Source organism: Aotus nancymaae, unplaced genomic scaffold (assembly GCF_030222135.1).
Source record: "Aotus nancymaae isolate 86718 unplaced genomic scaffold, 86718_ANA_hifiasm-v0.15.2.pri h1tg000015l_1, whole genome shotgun sequence".
Classification (NCBI taxonomy): domain Eukaryota; kingdom Metazoa; phylum Chordata; class Mammalia; order Primates; family Aotidae; genus Aotus; species Aotus nancymaae.
This window is the reverse complement of record NW_026988427.1, coordinates 11773565-11787810: the sequence shown is the minus strand read 5'-3', so window position 1 is coordinate 11787810 and position 14246 is coordinate 11773565. Positions and strand designations below refer to the sequence as shown.

General features: G+C 49.7%; 1 protein-coding gene across 2 annotated transcripts in view; it reads right to left on the bottom strand.

Annotated features, from left to right (window-relative positions):
• The window catches only part of PRKAR1B (protein kinase cAMP-dependent type I regulatory subunit beta), a 160043-nt gene that overhangs the window by 117082 nt on the left and 28715 nt on the right, over window positions 1-14246 (bottom strand). For both annotated transcript variants that reach the window (XM_021676288.2, XM_012451554.3), the window contains exon 3: window positions 2913-3083. In XM_021676288.2, coding sequence (XP_021531963.1) covers window positions 2913-3083 — 171 coding nt within the window. The remainder of the gene's footprint in view (window positions 1-2912; window positions 3084-14246) is intronic.

The window sequence follows — 14246 nt, the reverse complement described above, 5'->3', positions numbered from 1 at the left end:
AACACAGTTCAAGGTGTATCTAAACATATCTACACAGTCGGGCACGGTGGCTCACGCCCGTCGTCCCAGCACTTCAGAAGGCCGAGGCAGGTGGATCACGAGGTCAGGAGTTCAAGACCAGACTGGCCAACGTGGTAAAACCCCATCTCTACTAAAAATACAAAAATTAGCCAGACGTGGTGGCGGGCACCTATAATCCCAGCTACTCAGGAGGCTGAGGCAGGAGAATCACCTGAGCCCAGGAGGCGGAGGTTGCAATGAGCCAAGATCGGTTCACTGCACTCCAGCCCGAGTGACAGAACAAGATTCCACCTCAAATAAATAAATAAATAAAATAAAATAAACGTATCTACACAGATAAAAGGTTCAGTAAAATACGGTATCATAATCTTACCGGACCACGTATATGCAGTCTGTCAACGACCGAAACAGTCACGCAGTGCATGCCTGTATGCAATAGTCTGTTACGGACTGCAGTCACCCTACCGTGCAAAGATCTCAAAACCCATTCATCCTGTCTGCCTATCTGTCTGTAACTTTGTACCCTACGATCAGTAATTCCCCATTCCCTCTCTGGCTGAATTCTATGAGCACCTCAGTTGCCAAGATATCCCCCACTTAAAATAAAACCATGCAGGAAGGTCTTTTAGGCCACACTAGCTCGTGTGGTGCTTGGGACGCCCAGGAAGTCCCTGTCAGTCCAGGTACAACTGCAGGCCACACAGGTTTAAGCATGCTGTGTGTTTAATGCAGAGAATCCCTGTGCAGACGTCTTTGAGGGACAGCACTGAAATCTCCTAAAAAGCGACACTCCCGGCTGGGAGCAGTGGCTCATGCCTGTAATACCAGCACCGTGGGAACTGCCTAATTGAGGTGGGCGGATCACGACGTCAGGAGTTTGAGACCATTAAATGGTGAAATCCTGTCTCTACTAAAAATACAAAAATGATCTGGGCTTGGTGGCGCACCCCTACAGTCCCACCTACTCGGGAGGCTGAGGCAGAAGGATTGCTTGAACCCAGGTGATGGAGGTTGCAGTGAGCTGAGATGGCACCATTGTACTCTAGCCTGGCAACGGAGCAAGACTCCACTACCGCCCTCCAAAAAAAGGAAGAAAACTGTAAGTGTGGGTCGGGCACGGTAGCTCATGCCTGTAATCCCAGCACTTTGGGAGGCCGAGGCAGGCAGATCACGAAGTCAGGAGTTCAAGACCAGACTGGCTAACATGGTGAAACCCCGTCTCTACTAAAAAACAAAAAAATGCGAAAATTAGCTGGGCATGGTGGCTCATGCCTGTAATCCCAGCTACTTGGGAGGCTGAGGTAGAATTGCTTGAACGGGGACCCAGGAGGTGGAGGTTGCAGTGAGCCAAGACTGTGCCACTGCACTCCAACCTGGACTACAGAGTGAGACTCCATCTCAGAAAAAAAGAAAATATAAGTGTTAACCGGACACAGTGGCTCACGCCTGTAATCCCAGCACTTGGGAAGGCTGAAGCAGGTGGATCAACTGAGGTCAGGAGTTCGAGACCAGTCTGGCCAGCATGGAGAAACCCTGTCTCTACTAAAAATACGAAAATTAGCCAGGTCTGGTGGTGGGCACCTGTAATCCCACTACTCGGGAGGCTGAGGCAGGAGAATCGCCTGAATACGGGAGGCAGAGGTTGAAGTGAGCCAAGATGATGCCACTGCACTCCAGCCTGGGCAACAAGAGTGAAACTCCATCTCAAAAAATAAATAAATAAATAATATATATATACACACATACACACACATATATACCTGTGTGTGTGTGTGTGTGTTGTTTTTAGTTTCTATTTACAGAAAAGTTGCAAAGATCATTCCCATGCACCTTGCAGGTTCCCTGATGTGACCACCTCACATCCTATGATGCATTTATCACAGCTGGGGAGGCAATGCCAATATATGACACTGAGCCCCACACCGAGTCTGTTCTTCCTCTGCTTTCCCTGAATGCCCTTTCTCTGTCCCAGGACCCCATACTGTCTCCCCAGTGCCCTCTGGTCTGTGACAGTTCTTCAGACTCTCCTCATGTGCCGTGAGCAGGGCTAGTCAGGTATTTTGCAGAGCGTCCTGCTATGTGGGTTTCTTTGAGGTTTTTCTCGTCGTTAGACTGAGGTTCTGGGTCTCGGGAAGACCCCAGAGGTGGAGTGCCCTAATAAGTTTTGAATAATGCTTGTGCTGGCTTTAATTAGCTGATTATAAAAGCACTAAGTACCAGGGAAAGGAATGGGGAGTGCGTGTTTAGTGGGGACAGAGTGTCCGTTCTGCAAGGCAAGAAGGTTCTGGAGATGGTGGTGGTGACGATGCCACAGCAATGAGAATGTGCTTTATGCTACACAATCGTGCACTCAGAAATGGCTCAGAGGGTACTGAGCACTGCACTGTTTCTCCCCAAAACTCACATGTGGAAGCCCTAACCAGCCACGCAGTGATGTTTGGAGAGAGGCCTTTGGGAGGTGGCTGGGGTTAGACGGGGTCATGAGAGGAGAGCCCTGATTAATGGGATTCGTGTCTGTATAAGGAGAGACCAGAGAGGCTCCAGGAGCATGGGAAGCACACAGCCCAGGACAGCGCCTCTGCTGACTCCAAGGACCTGGGTGCCAGTGAGTCTCCTGCCTTCCCTGAGCCTGTGAGGATCCTAAAGCCGCCATGGGGCTGCAGAGACCCCACACAGAGCTGCTTCCATAAGTTCAAGCTCAATTCATCTGGCAAAGACAGTAACAAACCAATCCTGCCCAGCACTGCCTCTGCCATCACCCAGGTAGTCCTCCCTCTGACCAGAATGACACTGAGGCCCCCAGGAGGACGACGGTGCCCCTGGGGTTCCAGGGAGCTCACGGGTGACAGCCACATGCCAAGGCCTGGGGACAGGAACCCCACGAGCCTCACCTTCCTGACGTAGGACACGGCGTCCTCCTCGGTGTACACCTCGGCGCTCACACCCCCTCGCCGATGGCGGGCCTTCACCACGGGGTTCGGAGGGGTGGGCGACACCTCCTCGTCGTGGGAGTCCGACTGTGAGTTCGACTTCTGCCGTGCCAAAATCTGCCTGTTTTCTTCCTGCGTGGGCGAGGAGAACACAGAAAGCAAGTGAGAACCTAGATGTTGCGGCCGGGCACCGGGCTCATGCCTGTGATCCCAGCACCGTGGGAGGCCGAGGTGGGAGGATCGCTTGAAATCAGGAGTTTGAGATTCAGGTACACTTTGTGTCCCCATACAAATCTCACCTTGAATTGTAATCCCCATAATCCCCACGTGTCGAGGGCGAGACCAGGTGAAGGTGATTGGATCATGCGGTAGTTTCTCCCATGCTGTTCTCAAGACAGTGAGTGAGTTTCTCACAAGACCTGATGGTTTTATGAGGCTCTTCCTCCTTCGCTCAGCACCTCTCCTTCCTGCCACCTTGTGAAGAAGGGGCTTTGCTTCCCCTCGCCTTCTGCTACGATTGTAAGTTTCCCGAGTGCTCCCCATCCATGCTGAACTGTGAGTCAATTAAACCTCTTTATAAACTACCCAGTCACTGGGCGCGGTGGCTCACGCCTGTAATCCCAGCTCTTTGGGAGGCCGAGGCGGGTGGATCACAAGGTCAAGAGATCGAGACCATCCCGGTCAACATGGTGAAACCCCATCTCTACTAAAAATACAAAAAATTAGCTGGGCACAGTGGCGCGTGACTGTAATCCCAGCTACTCAGGAGGCTGAGGCAGGAGAATTGCCTGAACCCAGGAGGCGGAGGTTGCAGTGAGCCGAGATCACGCCATTGCACTCCAGCCTGAGTAACAAGAGCGGAACTCCGTCTCAAAAAAAAAAAAAAAAAAAAACTACCCAGTCTCAGGCAGTTCTTTATAGCAGCATGAAAACAAACTAATACACCCTGTCTCTACAAACAAACAAACAAACAAGAATTAGCTGTAAGTGGTTTCACTTAAAGTCATAGTTTCTTTTTCTTTTTTTCTTTTTTTTTGAGACGGAGCCTCACTCTATCGCCCAGGCTGGAGTGCAGTGGCACAATCTCAGCTCACTGCAATCTCTGCCTGCTGGATTCAAGTGATTCTCCTGCCTCAGCCTCCTGAGTAGCTGGGATTACAGGTGCACGCCACCACGCCCAGCTAATATTTTTAGTAGAGATCCTGACCTCATGATCTGCCCGCCTCTGCCTCCCAAAGTGCTGGGATTACAGACGTGAGCCACCGCGCCCGGCCTAAAGTCGTAGTTTCTAAGAACCTAACAACATTTCTGTGTATGTAACAGTTTTGTGAGACATTAAGAAATAAAGTGAGTGAGGCTCTCCCGGTAATTTTTATAACTGCATATAAATCCACAATTATCTCAAAATTAAAACCGCTTTTTACAGCAGGTGACAGGCTGGGCTGCTGTGGGGTTTAGGAGGCTGCGATGACAAGCCTCTGGAGGTCTGCTGAGAAGCGGGACTGGAAGTTGAGCCCCGAGCCACCGTGCAACGACCATGGTTGTGTCTACGTGGGGTTGGGTTGTCTCGCCCACCCTGCCTTGAGCTGTGGATGGCAGGACATGCCGCCCCTGCAGGCCTTGCTCCTGTGCACAGACGCGTGCACCCACCACTGCCCACAGCTTTTCAGTCACTCTAAGCCTCGGGCATCCGCCGTGGCCTTAGGCAATCTGTGCATTTCAATCCCACCAGGCCCGATGTGCCTTTCCTCCTAGGCCTTTGTATCTCCTTCCTTGACTTTCAAAAAACATTTTTTAAGCAAATGGTTTACTGATTGGTTCCCAATATCAAACCCAAGGACTTCTGAGTATTGGCCATTTAAAGTCAGCCAGATGCATCGGTCCAGGTGGGTAAGGTGGCCGCCAGGTCACACGAAGGTACAGGGTGCAGGAGAGGGCTCTGACTTCCTGCAGACTCTGTAGCCATCCCTCCTGCTCCAGGAACTTCCGGCAAACACAGGACTGTCTCCCCAGCCTGTTAAAACTGGGACATGGTGGGAGCTCCTGCTGAATGCCAGCCGCCATCCATCCTGTGGGTGGTGGACATGAGTGAGGGATCCCCACAGCCCAGAGTGGGCCTGGCCAACGCCAACATGGAGCAGCGGGACACAGTCACAGCAACGCCCTGACCGACACTGGCCTCAAGCCCCACTCCTCGCCCACCTGCCACGTGCAAGGCACGGTGCCCACTCCCCGAGGAAAGGCGGCCTGACAAGCTGCTTGTTGCTCTCTCAGCAAACAATCCCACCAGCTGCCCACCCAGCCCAATGCAGTCATCCGTCAATCACGGCCAAGGGCAGTTTCCCCAGGGGCCCCGCTTGTTCTGCCGCCGATGCCCACCTCTGAGTGCACCAATGCCCACCTCTGCGTGTGCCGGCCAGTTCTCCCTGTCTCCTCACTCACCTGTCAGATGCTAAATGCCCAACTAGGAAGCCACTGAGTACACAAGGATCGCCAGGTGCAGCTTTATGTGGTTGTTTAAATATATCTTGATGGAGCTTCCCCAAAAAAGATGGCAGATGGAAGGTCCTATTTTCCCTTTAGAGACCTCTCGAATGACAGTAAAGTTAAAATATATGCATATCTACATCTACCACAAAGACCAGAACGTCAGGAACGTCATCCGAGATTTCTGAGAAACAGAGCAAGCTGAAGCACGGAATTTGACATCTGGACAAAGTAAGAGGCAGCCTGGGGTGTGTGAAGCAGGTTCTCCCCAGTCCAGAGAGGGAACTGTTCGTGCTGCAGAACCCCACGGGGCAGAGAACAGAGGTGGTGAAAGTCATCAAGATTCAGACTCAGGACCACAGGAGCCCGGGAGCCAAGAAGCCCCCCAAGGCCAGGAGCCCAGGTATCCTGTTGCTGCTCCTCCTCTTCCCTTTTACTGTGGAAATTCCCAAACTACACAAGAGTACAGAGAGTAATTCAATGAATCACCAAACACCCATCACCCACCCTCGACAATTATCAAAACGGAGGCAGTCCTATTTCATTTCACTTCCACTCCCTTCACACACACACACACACACACACACACACACACGGGATGGAAGCAAATCTCAGATACAGCATTTCATTTTAAATACTTCAGTATCTATCTCTAAAATACAACTTGTTAAAACATAACCACAATCCCGGGACATTATCATCTGCTATGAGTTGGATACGACTCGTCCCTCCTGAAATTTGATCCTCAATGTGGTGGCGTTGGGAAGTACATGAACGCAACTTTTTATATTAACGTAATTCATGTTACATATAAAATATAATATACATATAACAGTGGGAAGATGCACCATGAAAATATCTAAAAAAGAGACAAAAAGACAGAGAAAAAACGTGTGTGTGCATATATGTGTCTGCATATATATATATAACATGTTTTTACATATATACATGTACCAAAAACATCCCAGGAAGCTCAGTCTGATGAATCGCAGTTCCAGAAGACAAAATAAAATAGAAACTTGCCAGAAATAAAAGAAAAATTTCCCTAAACTGAAGAATATGGGTGTCTTGGTTGACAGAGCCCACAAGATTTTCAGTCCTAGTAAAAGGACTTCTAGGGATGAGAATTTTCCAAAAGCCCCCGTAGAGAAAAGTCAGGTGACCTACAATGGACTGACAATAAGAATGACTCAACCTTCTCAGAAGAAACACTAGATACCAGAAGACAATGAAACGAAGCCTCCAACATTCTGAAGGAAACTTCCTTTCAGCCTAGACCTACATATCCAGCTGAATTAGCCTTCATGTTTGTAGTTATAATAGACAGTATTATATTTGACCAATATACTCGATTGATAATTTTTACCTTTCAGAATGTACTTACAGACAAAACATAAAAGGCATAACTCTAGTTTTTGAAAAAATATGAATTTTAAGGAGAAGACAGAAACCCAGAGAGGTGAACACAGCGCTTGGAACCAGGAGAAGTATCTAGAACAAGCAGTCGAGAAGCTGACAGGCTCAGATTTACAGAGGTAGGAAGGACCAAAACTGAAACTCAGGGCCTGCCTAGAAAAAGAAATCCTTGTAAATCCTCCAGATTTTGTGCTTTGGCCTAAAAGATTTTGTGTGGACACTGGAAGGAAGGATGAGCTGGGATTAAGTCAGCCTCCCGGAGACTGAATCCCAACTCAAATCATCTTAGTCCCTAATTGGATCAGGGTGATCCAGGATTGCTAGTACCCCTAGGTTAGCCATGTTTCCAAAGCAATTATAGATTCTCTCAAAAGGAATATATCAGCCTCAAATTTGCTCTTTCATTTTTCACACGTAATGTTGGGAACCCAATCAAAAATAACTCGAATGCAAAAAGACAAGATCATGTAACCAAAACCCAAGAGAAGCAATAGATAATACAAAGATCTCCCTTCAGGGGATGCAGATCATGGAATTAATGGACATAGACTTCAAAATTATTATGCTCAGTATGTTCAGGGAAATAAAAGATGAAATTGAGAACACTGGCACAGAACTAAGGGAAAAAAACTTTAAGCCAAATAGAAATGCTAGAATCAAAAAAACATAATAATTGGAACTAAGAATTTGGTGGATGGGTTTAACAGCAGATGAGAAACACAAGGAAAGAAATTAATAACCTGGAAAACAGATGAAAATATTCAGACTTAAGTACGAAGACAGGAAAGGAAAGCAGGTACAGAAAAGTGCTGAATTCGGAGCATGTGAAATACGGTAAAAACTCCAGCTGATGTGAATTGAATTCCAGATGGAAGCGACAGAATATGGCAGAAGCAATGTTTGCAGAGATAATTAAGAATTTTCCTAAACTAATAAACGACGTCAGGCCATAGAGTCAAGCAGTGCACACACTCCCATGCAGGATAAACCGGCGCAGCATGGTGAACCACAGGAGCCAGAGACAGAGAAAAACCGAAAATGCAGCCAGAAAAAAAAGACATTACCTTCAAAAGGGCGTCACAGACCTGATGGCTGACTTCGCAACAGAAACAAGAGAAACCAGAGGACAAGAAAGACAGCGGTGAGGTTCTACTCCTGATTCAATAACCGCCAACCTAGAATTCTATACCCAGTGAAAATAGCCTTCAGAAATGAGGCTGAAATAAAGACACTTGAAGACAAACACACTAAGAAAACCCATTACCAATAGGCTGCTGGCAGGAAAACACTAGGAGACATACCTCAGACAGAAAGAAAATGACCCCTGGGGGAAACCTGGAAACGCTGGAAGAAGTAAACCAAAGGAAGGGGAAGCATGGGGGTAAATCTCCACACACGCTAGCCACGTAAAACGCAACACAGGCCCGGGGCAGGGGCTCATGCCTAGAACCCGATCACTTTGGTAGGCCGAGGTAGGCAGATTGCCTGGCCAACATGGTAAAACCCTGTCTCTATTAAAAACACAAAAATTAGCCAGGCATGGTGGCAGGCACCTGTAATCCCAGCTACTCAGGAGGCTGAGGCAAGAGAATCACTTGAATGTGGGAGACAGAGGTTGCAAGGAGCCAAGATCGCACCACTGCACTCTAGTCTGGGTGACAGAGCAAGACTCCGCTTCAAAAAAAAAAGAAAAAAAAAAGGCCGGGCATGGGCATGGTGGCCAATGCCTTTGAAAGGCCAAGGTGGGTGGATCACCTGAAGTCAGGCTTTCAAGACCAGCCTGGTTAACATGGTAAAACCCTGTCTCTACTAAAATACAAAAAAGGTGCTAGGCATGGTGGCATGTGGCTGTAATCCCAGCTACCCGGGGGGCTAAGACAGGAGAATCACTTGAATCCCGGAGGCGGAGGCTGCAGCGAGCCAAGACTGCACCACTGTACACCAGCCTGGGCAACAGAGTGAGAGTCCATCTTAAATAAAGAAAAAATACAAGACAGATTGCACAGTCCCCTGCTCAGTGGAACCCTCCAACGGCCTCCGATCCGAGTTGAAACAGAACTGTTTTTGTCTGCGGGCAAGGCCCTGCATGATCTGCCCTGAGCCCCATTCCCCTCGCCTGCCCCAGGGCTCTCTGCTGTCCTCCTACAGAAAACACACTCCCACCTTTCACTTGTGATTCTCTGCCAAGGGCAGCCCTCCTAGGTATCTTGGGGGTCCCTCCCTTCCCTACCCAAGTCTCCACTCAAATGTGACCTTCTCAGTGCAGGAAAACCTCCCAATACAACCATGAAACAAAAGAAAAAGAGGGAGAGGAGGAGAAGGAGGGAGGGGGAAGAGAGCCTGCATATAAAAAAGAACCCAAAGAGAACACATGTTTTAAAGAGCTGAGGGAGGGAGGCCGGGCACAGTGGCTCACGCCTGTAATCCCAGCAGTTCTGGCAAACACATGGCCTTTGGGAGGCCAAGGCAGGAGGATCACTTGATGCCATGAGTTTCAGACCAGCCTGGGCAACATGGTGAAACCCTGTCTCTACTGAAAACACAAAAATTAGCCGGGAGTGGTGGCGGGCGCCTATAGTCCCAGCTACCAGGGAGGCTGAGGCAGGAGAATCACTTGAACCCAGGAGGCAGAGGTTGCAGTGAGCTGAGATTGCACCATCGCACTCCAGCCTGGGTGACACAGCGAGACTCCAACCCCCCTCAAAAAACACACCTGAGAAGAGAAGCGGGTGAGAGTTGGAAAAGCCTGTTGGGTGCTATGCTCACTACCTTTCTATCCGTGAAAAGAGCGTGCGGATGATGGAGAAACCTGGCCAGACAAAGATCAGGAACTCTCTACCAACAGAGGCGTCTCCTCTAGAAAACAGTGAGATCCTACCTGGGTGGTGGGATCACTCACACCCCAGACCTCAGCGTCACACAACATCCCCACATAAGAAACCTGCACATGTACCCACGAACCTAAAATAAAAGTTGGAAAAAAAATTAATAAAAAGCCATTAACAACAACAAAGTAATTCCCAAGTGCTGAGCAGTTGGTATCGGGCGGAATTTCTTCAACTTTGTGCACGTTGGTATAATGTGAACGCAACACGAATTAACTGGAAAGAACTACGTCATAATAAAAGTAAAATACTGTGTGCCACTGTGCAGACATAAATACCACTAAAACCACCTAAATAAATAACAAGTCCCAGGAGCAATGCCCCCGCCAGCTGCACACAGGAAGACGGGGCTCCTCAGGAAGGGGCTGGGGCTTCTCAGACACTCAGAGGCCTGAAGCCTGGGCTGCAAAACAACACAGCGCCTAGCAGTCCTGTCTCCAGCGGCACTGAATGGGCGCCAGCTCCCAGGGTGACTGGTCTCCACTGCACCCTCCTCACCGGGCCTGGCGGCTTGCGTCTCCACAAAGGGTCCCGCCCAAAGGGTCCCGCGCCCAACCCAAACTGGCCAAGGGAAATGGGTTTCCATCGGTGAAATGAGCCTGCAGATGATGGGGAAACCCGGCCAGACAAAGATCAGGAACCCTACCAACAGAGACGTCTCCTCTAGAAAATAGTGAGATTCCAAATCCCCGGCTTCCTCGGGAGGGTGCAGGAGAGTGGCTTTGATGGAGAGGGAGTCTCTCCACTCCCATGGATGAAGACGCTGCCAGGACCGCCCAGCGCACCACACCCGTCCAGGGAGAACAAAAGATGAGAGCCAAGCGTTACTGGTGGATCCACGTCCACACATCCTTCCGCCTACACGCGGTCCTTTCGGACACCCCAAAGTGGGACGGAAGCCCTGCTACGTGCTGAATAGCACGTGGCCTTCGTCCCAATCTCCACGGAGGTGGCAAGCCCAGCGCTGTGACCTCACACCGTCAAGAGTGGCTCTCTCGTGGACAAAACCCCAGGGAGGGGAAGCCAGGGGGCCGAGGGGATAGACCCGGGGGCTCTGCAGATGCCGGCAATCGCCACCCATGGAGGATGGTGTGTCCCCAGAACTCCCTGCCAAGTAAACACCTCACCACTCTCTGGTCACCATGGCAACGGGCCATCTCACAATCTCGCAGAATGGCACAGAGCCTCCCTTGAGCTGCGAGTTGCTTGCTCACATCCATCCCCAGGCTGAATCACTGGGAGATGCTGCAACCATGTTCTCATGCCTTTGTGTCCTTCCAGTCCGCCCGAGGGACTGGCTGTATGGGGCCTGCTTTAGGGAAATCATCACGTCATCATCGACTGCTCCCGCACAAACCGGGAGGTCGCACTAGAAATGGCAGGTGGGCCGGGAGCGGTGGCTCACGCCTGTAACCCCAGCACTTTGGGAGGCCAAAGTGGGCAGATCAACTGAGGTCAGGAGTTCGAGACCAGCCTGGCCAACATGGTGAAACCCTGTCTCTGCTAAAAAATACAAAAATTAGCCAGGCGTGGTGTCAGGCGCCTGTAATCCCAGTTACTCAAAAGGCTGAGGCAGGAGAATTGCTTGAGGCCAGGAGGCAGTGGTTGCAGTGAGCTGAGATGGTGCCATTGCACTCCAGCCTGGACAACAAGAGCGAAACTACATCTCAAAAAAAAAAAAAAAAGAAAAGAAAGAAAAGAAATGGCAGGTGCATCTCAAGTGAGGGTCTCTGAGCCTTTGTATAAATTACTAGAAATAGCAGCAGTAATAGGTGTGAGTCGGCAGGAACCTGAGACCTGGGAATCGAGAGAGGTCGGCTGAGACCGCTCCCCGCACGGTGCTGCAAATTGTTTATATCAACACCAAGGCTCTGCAGTCGCCTGGGAGAAGCAGAAGTCAGCAGGCAAAATTGCACTCATACCAGAGTAATTTTCAGGCAGTTCACATTGCCTCCTGGAGGGCAGGGAGGCAGGAACACAGCCGGAGGCTGACCCGGGGACTCGACGCAGCCTCAGTGGACGGGGAAGGGCAGGTTCTCGACCTGATAGTAGGAAAACCCTGAGACTTCATCCCAGATGCCCTGCAGACTGGCGGGGTCCGAGAAGAGGAGTTCGTTTGAGCAAGTGAGTGGGATTTTTTTTTTTTTTTGAGACAGAGTCTCACTCTGTCACCCAGGCTGAAGTGCAGTGACACAACCTCGGCTCACTGCAACCTCCGCGTCCCAGGTTCAACCAATTCTCCTGCCTCAGCCTCCCGAGTAGCTAGGATTGCAGACACCTGCCACCACACCCAGCTAATTTTTGTATTTTTAGTAGAAATGGGGTTTTTCTATGTTGGCCAGGCTGGTCTCAAACCCCTGACATCAAGGGATCCTCCTGCCTCGGCCTCCCAAAGTGCTGGGATTACAGGCATGAGCCACTGTGCCTGGCTGGAATTTTTTTTTTTTCCTTTATTTTATTTTTTATTTTTTTATTGCGTTTTAGGTTTTGGGGTACATGTGAAGAACATGCAAGGTTGTTGCATAGGTGCATATGTGGCAGTGTGATTTGCTGCCTTCCTCCCCATCACCTATATGTGGCATTTCTCCCCATGCCATCTCTCCCCAACTCCCGACCCCCCGCTGTCCCTCCCCTATTTTCCCCCAACAGACCCCAGTGTATAGTGCTCCCCTCCCTGTGTCCATGTGTTCTCATTATTCAACACCCGCCTACGAGTGAGAACATGCGGTGTTTGATTTTCTGTTCTTGTGTCAGTTTGCTGAGAATGATGGTTTCCAGGTTCATCCATGTCCCTACAAAGGACGCGAACTCATCGTTTTTGATGGCTGCATAATATTCCATGGTGTATATGTGCCACATTTTCCCTGTCCAGTCTATCATCGATGGGCATTTGGGTTGGTTCCAAGTCTTTGCTATTGTAAACAGTGATGCAATGAACATTTTTTTTTTAAATGGAGGTACAGCCTGTAATCCCAGCACTTCGGGAGGCTGAGGCGGGTGGATCACGAGGTCAAGAGATCAAGACCATCCTGGTCAACATGGTGAAACTCCGTCTCTACTAATACAAAAAATTAGCTGGGCATGGTGGCACGTGCCTGTAATCCCAGCTACTCAGGAGGCTGAGGCAGGAGAATTGCCTGAACCCAGGAGGCGGAGGTTGCGGTGAGCCGAGATCGCGCCATTGCACTCCAGCCTGGGTAACAAGAGCGAAACTCCGTCTCAAAAAAAAAAAAAAAAAAAAGTGGAGGTACAAGTCATATAACTCAAAGTAAATAATTAACTGTGTTAACATGTACAATTCAGCCACACTGACACATTCACAGAGCTGTGCCTGCGTGGTTGAGGCTGCAGTGAGTTATGATCACATGACTATACTCCAGCCTGGGTGACAGAGCAAACACCTATCCCAAAAACAAATAAGTAAATAAAAATAAAAATTAAAAAGCGCTATTGAAACCACCAGTGGCTGGCTAAGGTGCTTTATTTGGTCACAATTTCTGTAGCTTGCTGTCTCTCATGGGCTCTGTCTTGTGACCTTGCCCAGCTCACCTGACACTGTTTCTGCCTCCACTCCAATCTCCATCATCAACGCTAGGTCATCATAACTTAGATGGTGCTACTTAAGTTTGGGAATACGGCATCTCTGACCCCTTCCTGACCAGCAAGGGGCTCTCTCTTTGGTGAGCTGAGGTTGGCAGAGATCCTCCAACCTTTCTCGCCGGCCACCTGTGACCCTGTATCTTCAGCCCCGAGACTGTCCCTGTACCCACCTAAAGAGCAACTTTGAGAAGCTGAGTGGTTATCTGTGATCATGACAGTTTATATAACGTGAGGATGTGGGGCTCTGACTTGTCCCGACTACATTTTTGTTCATTCGCTCATTCATTTCGCATTTTTTCACCTGTTTTTTTTTTTTTTTTTTTTTTTGAGATGGAGTTTTGCTCTGTTACCTGGGCTGGAGTGCAGTGGCACGATCTCGGCTCACTACAACCTCCACCTCCCGGGTCAAAGCGACTGCCCTGCCTTGGCCTCTGGAGTAGCTGGGATTACAGGTGCCCGCCACCACATCTGACTATTTTTTGTATTTTTAGTAGAGATGGGGTTTCATCATATTGGCCAAGCTGGTCTCAAACTCCTGACCTCAGGTGATCTGACTGCCTCGGCCTCCCAAAGTGCTGGGATTACAGGCAGGAGCCACCGTGCCTAATGGGACTTTTAATGAAGCAGCCGTGAAGGGTCACAGACCCACAGCCAAGCAGAAATATCCGCAGCTTTTGAGATCCGTGCCTGAAAGTAGTTCACGTCATAGAGGAGAGACTGGCCAGGGCCTCACAACTCCGAGAGGACCCCAGGCTCCCCCTGTGAAGGAACCAGAAGCCACTTTCCTTCGAGGAACAAGGTCAGGGTCCCATTCTCTCGGCTGAGGAGCTCGGCCTGTCCTGGCACTACGGGACTTCCCATCTTTGGCACGTGAAGGGTCAGACTAGGCAAGATATGGTAGCTCCAA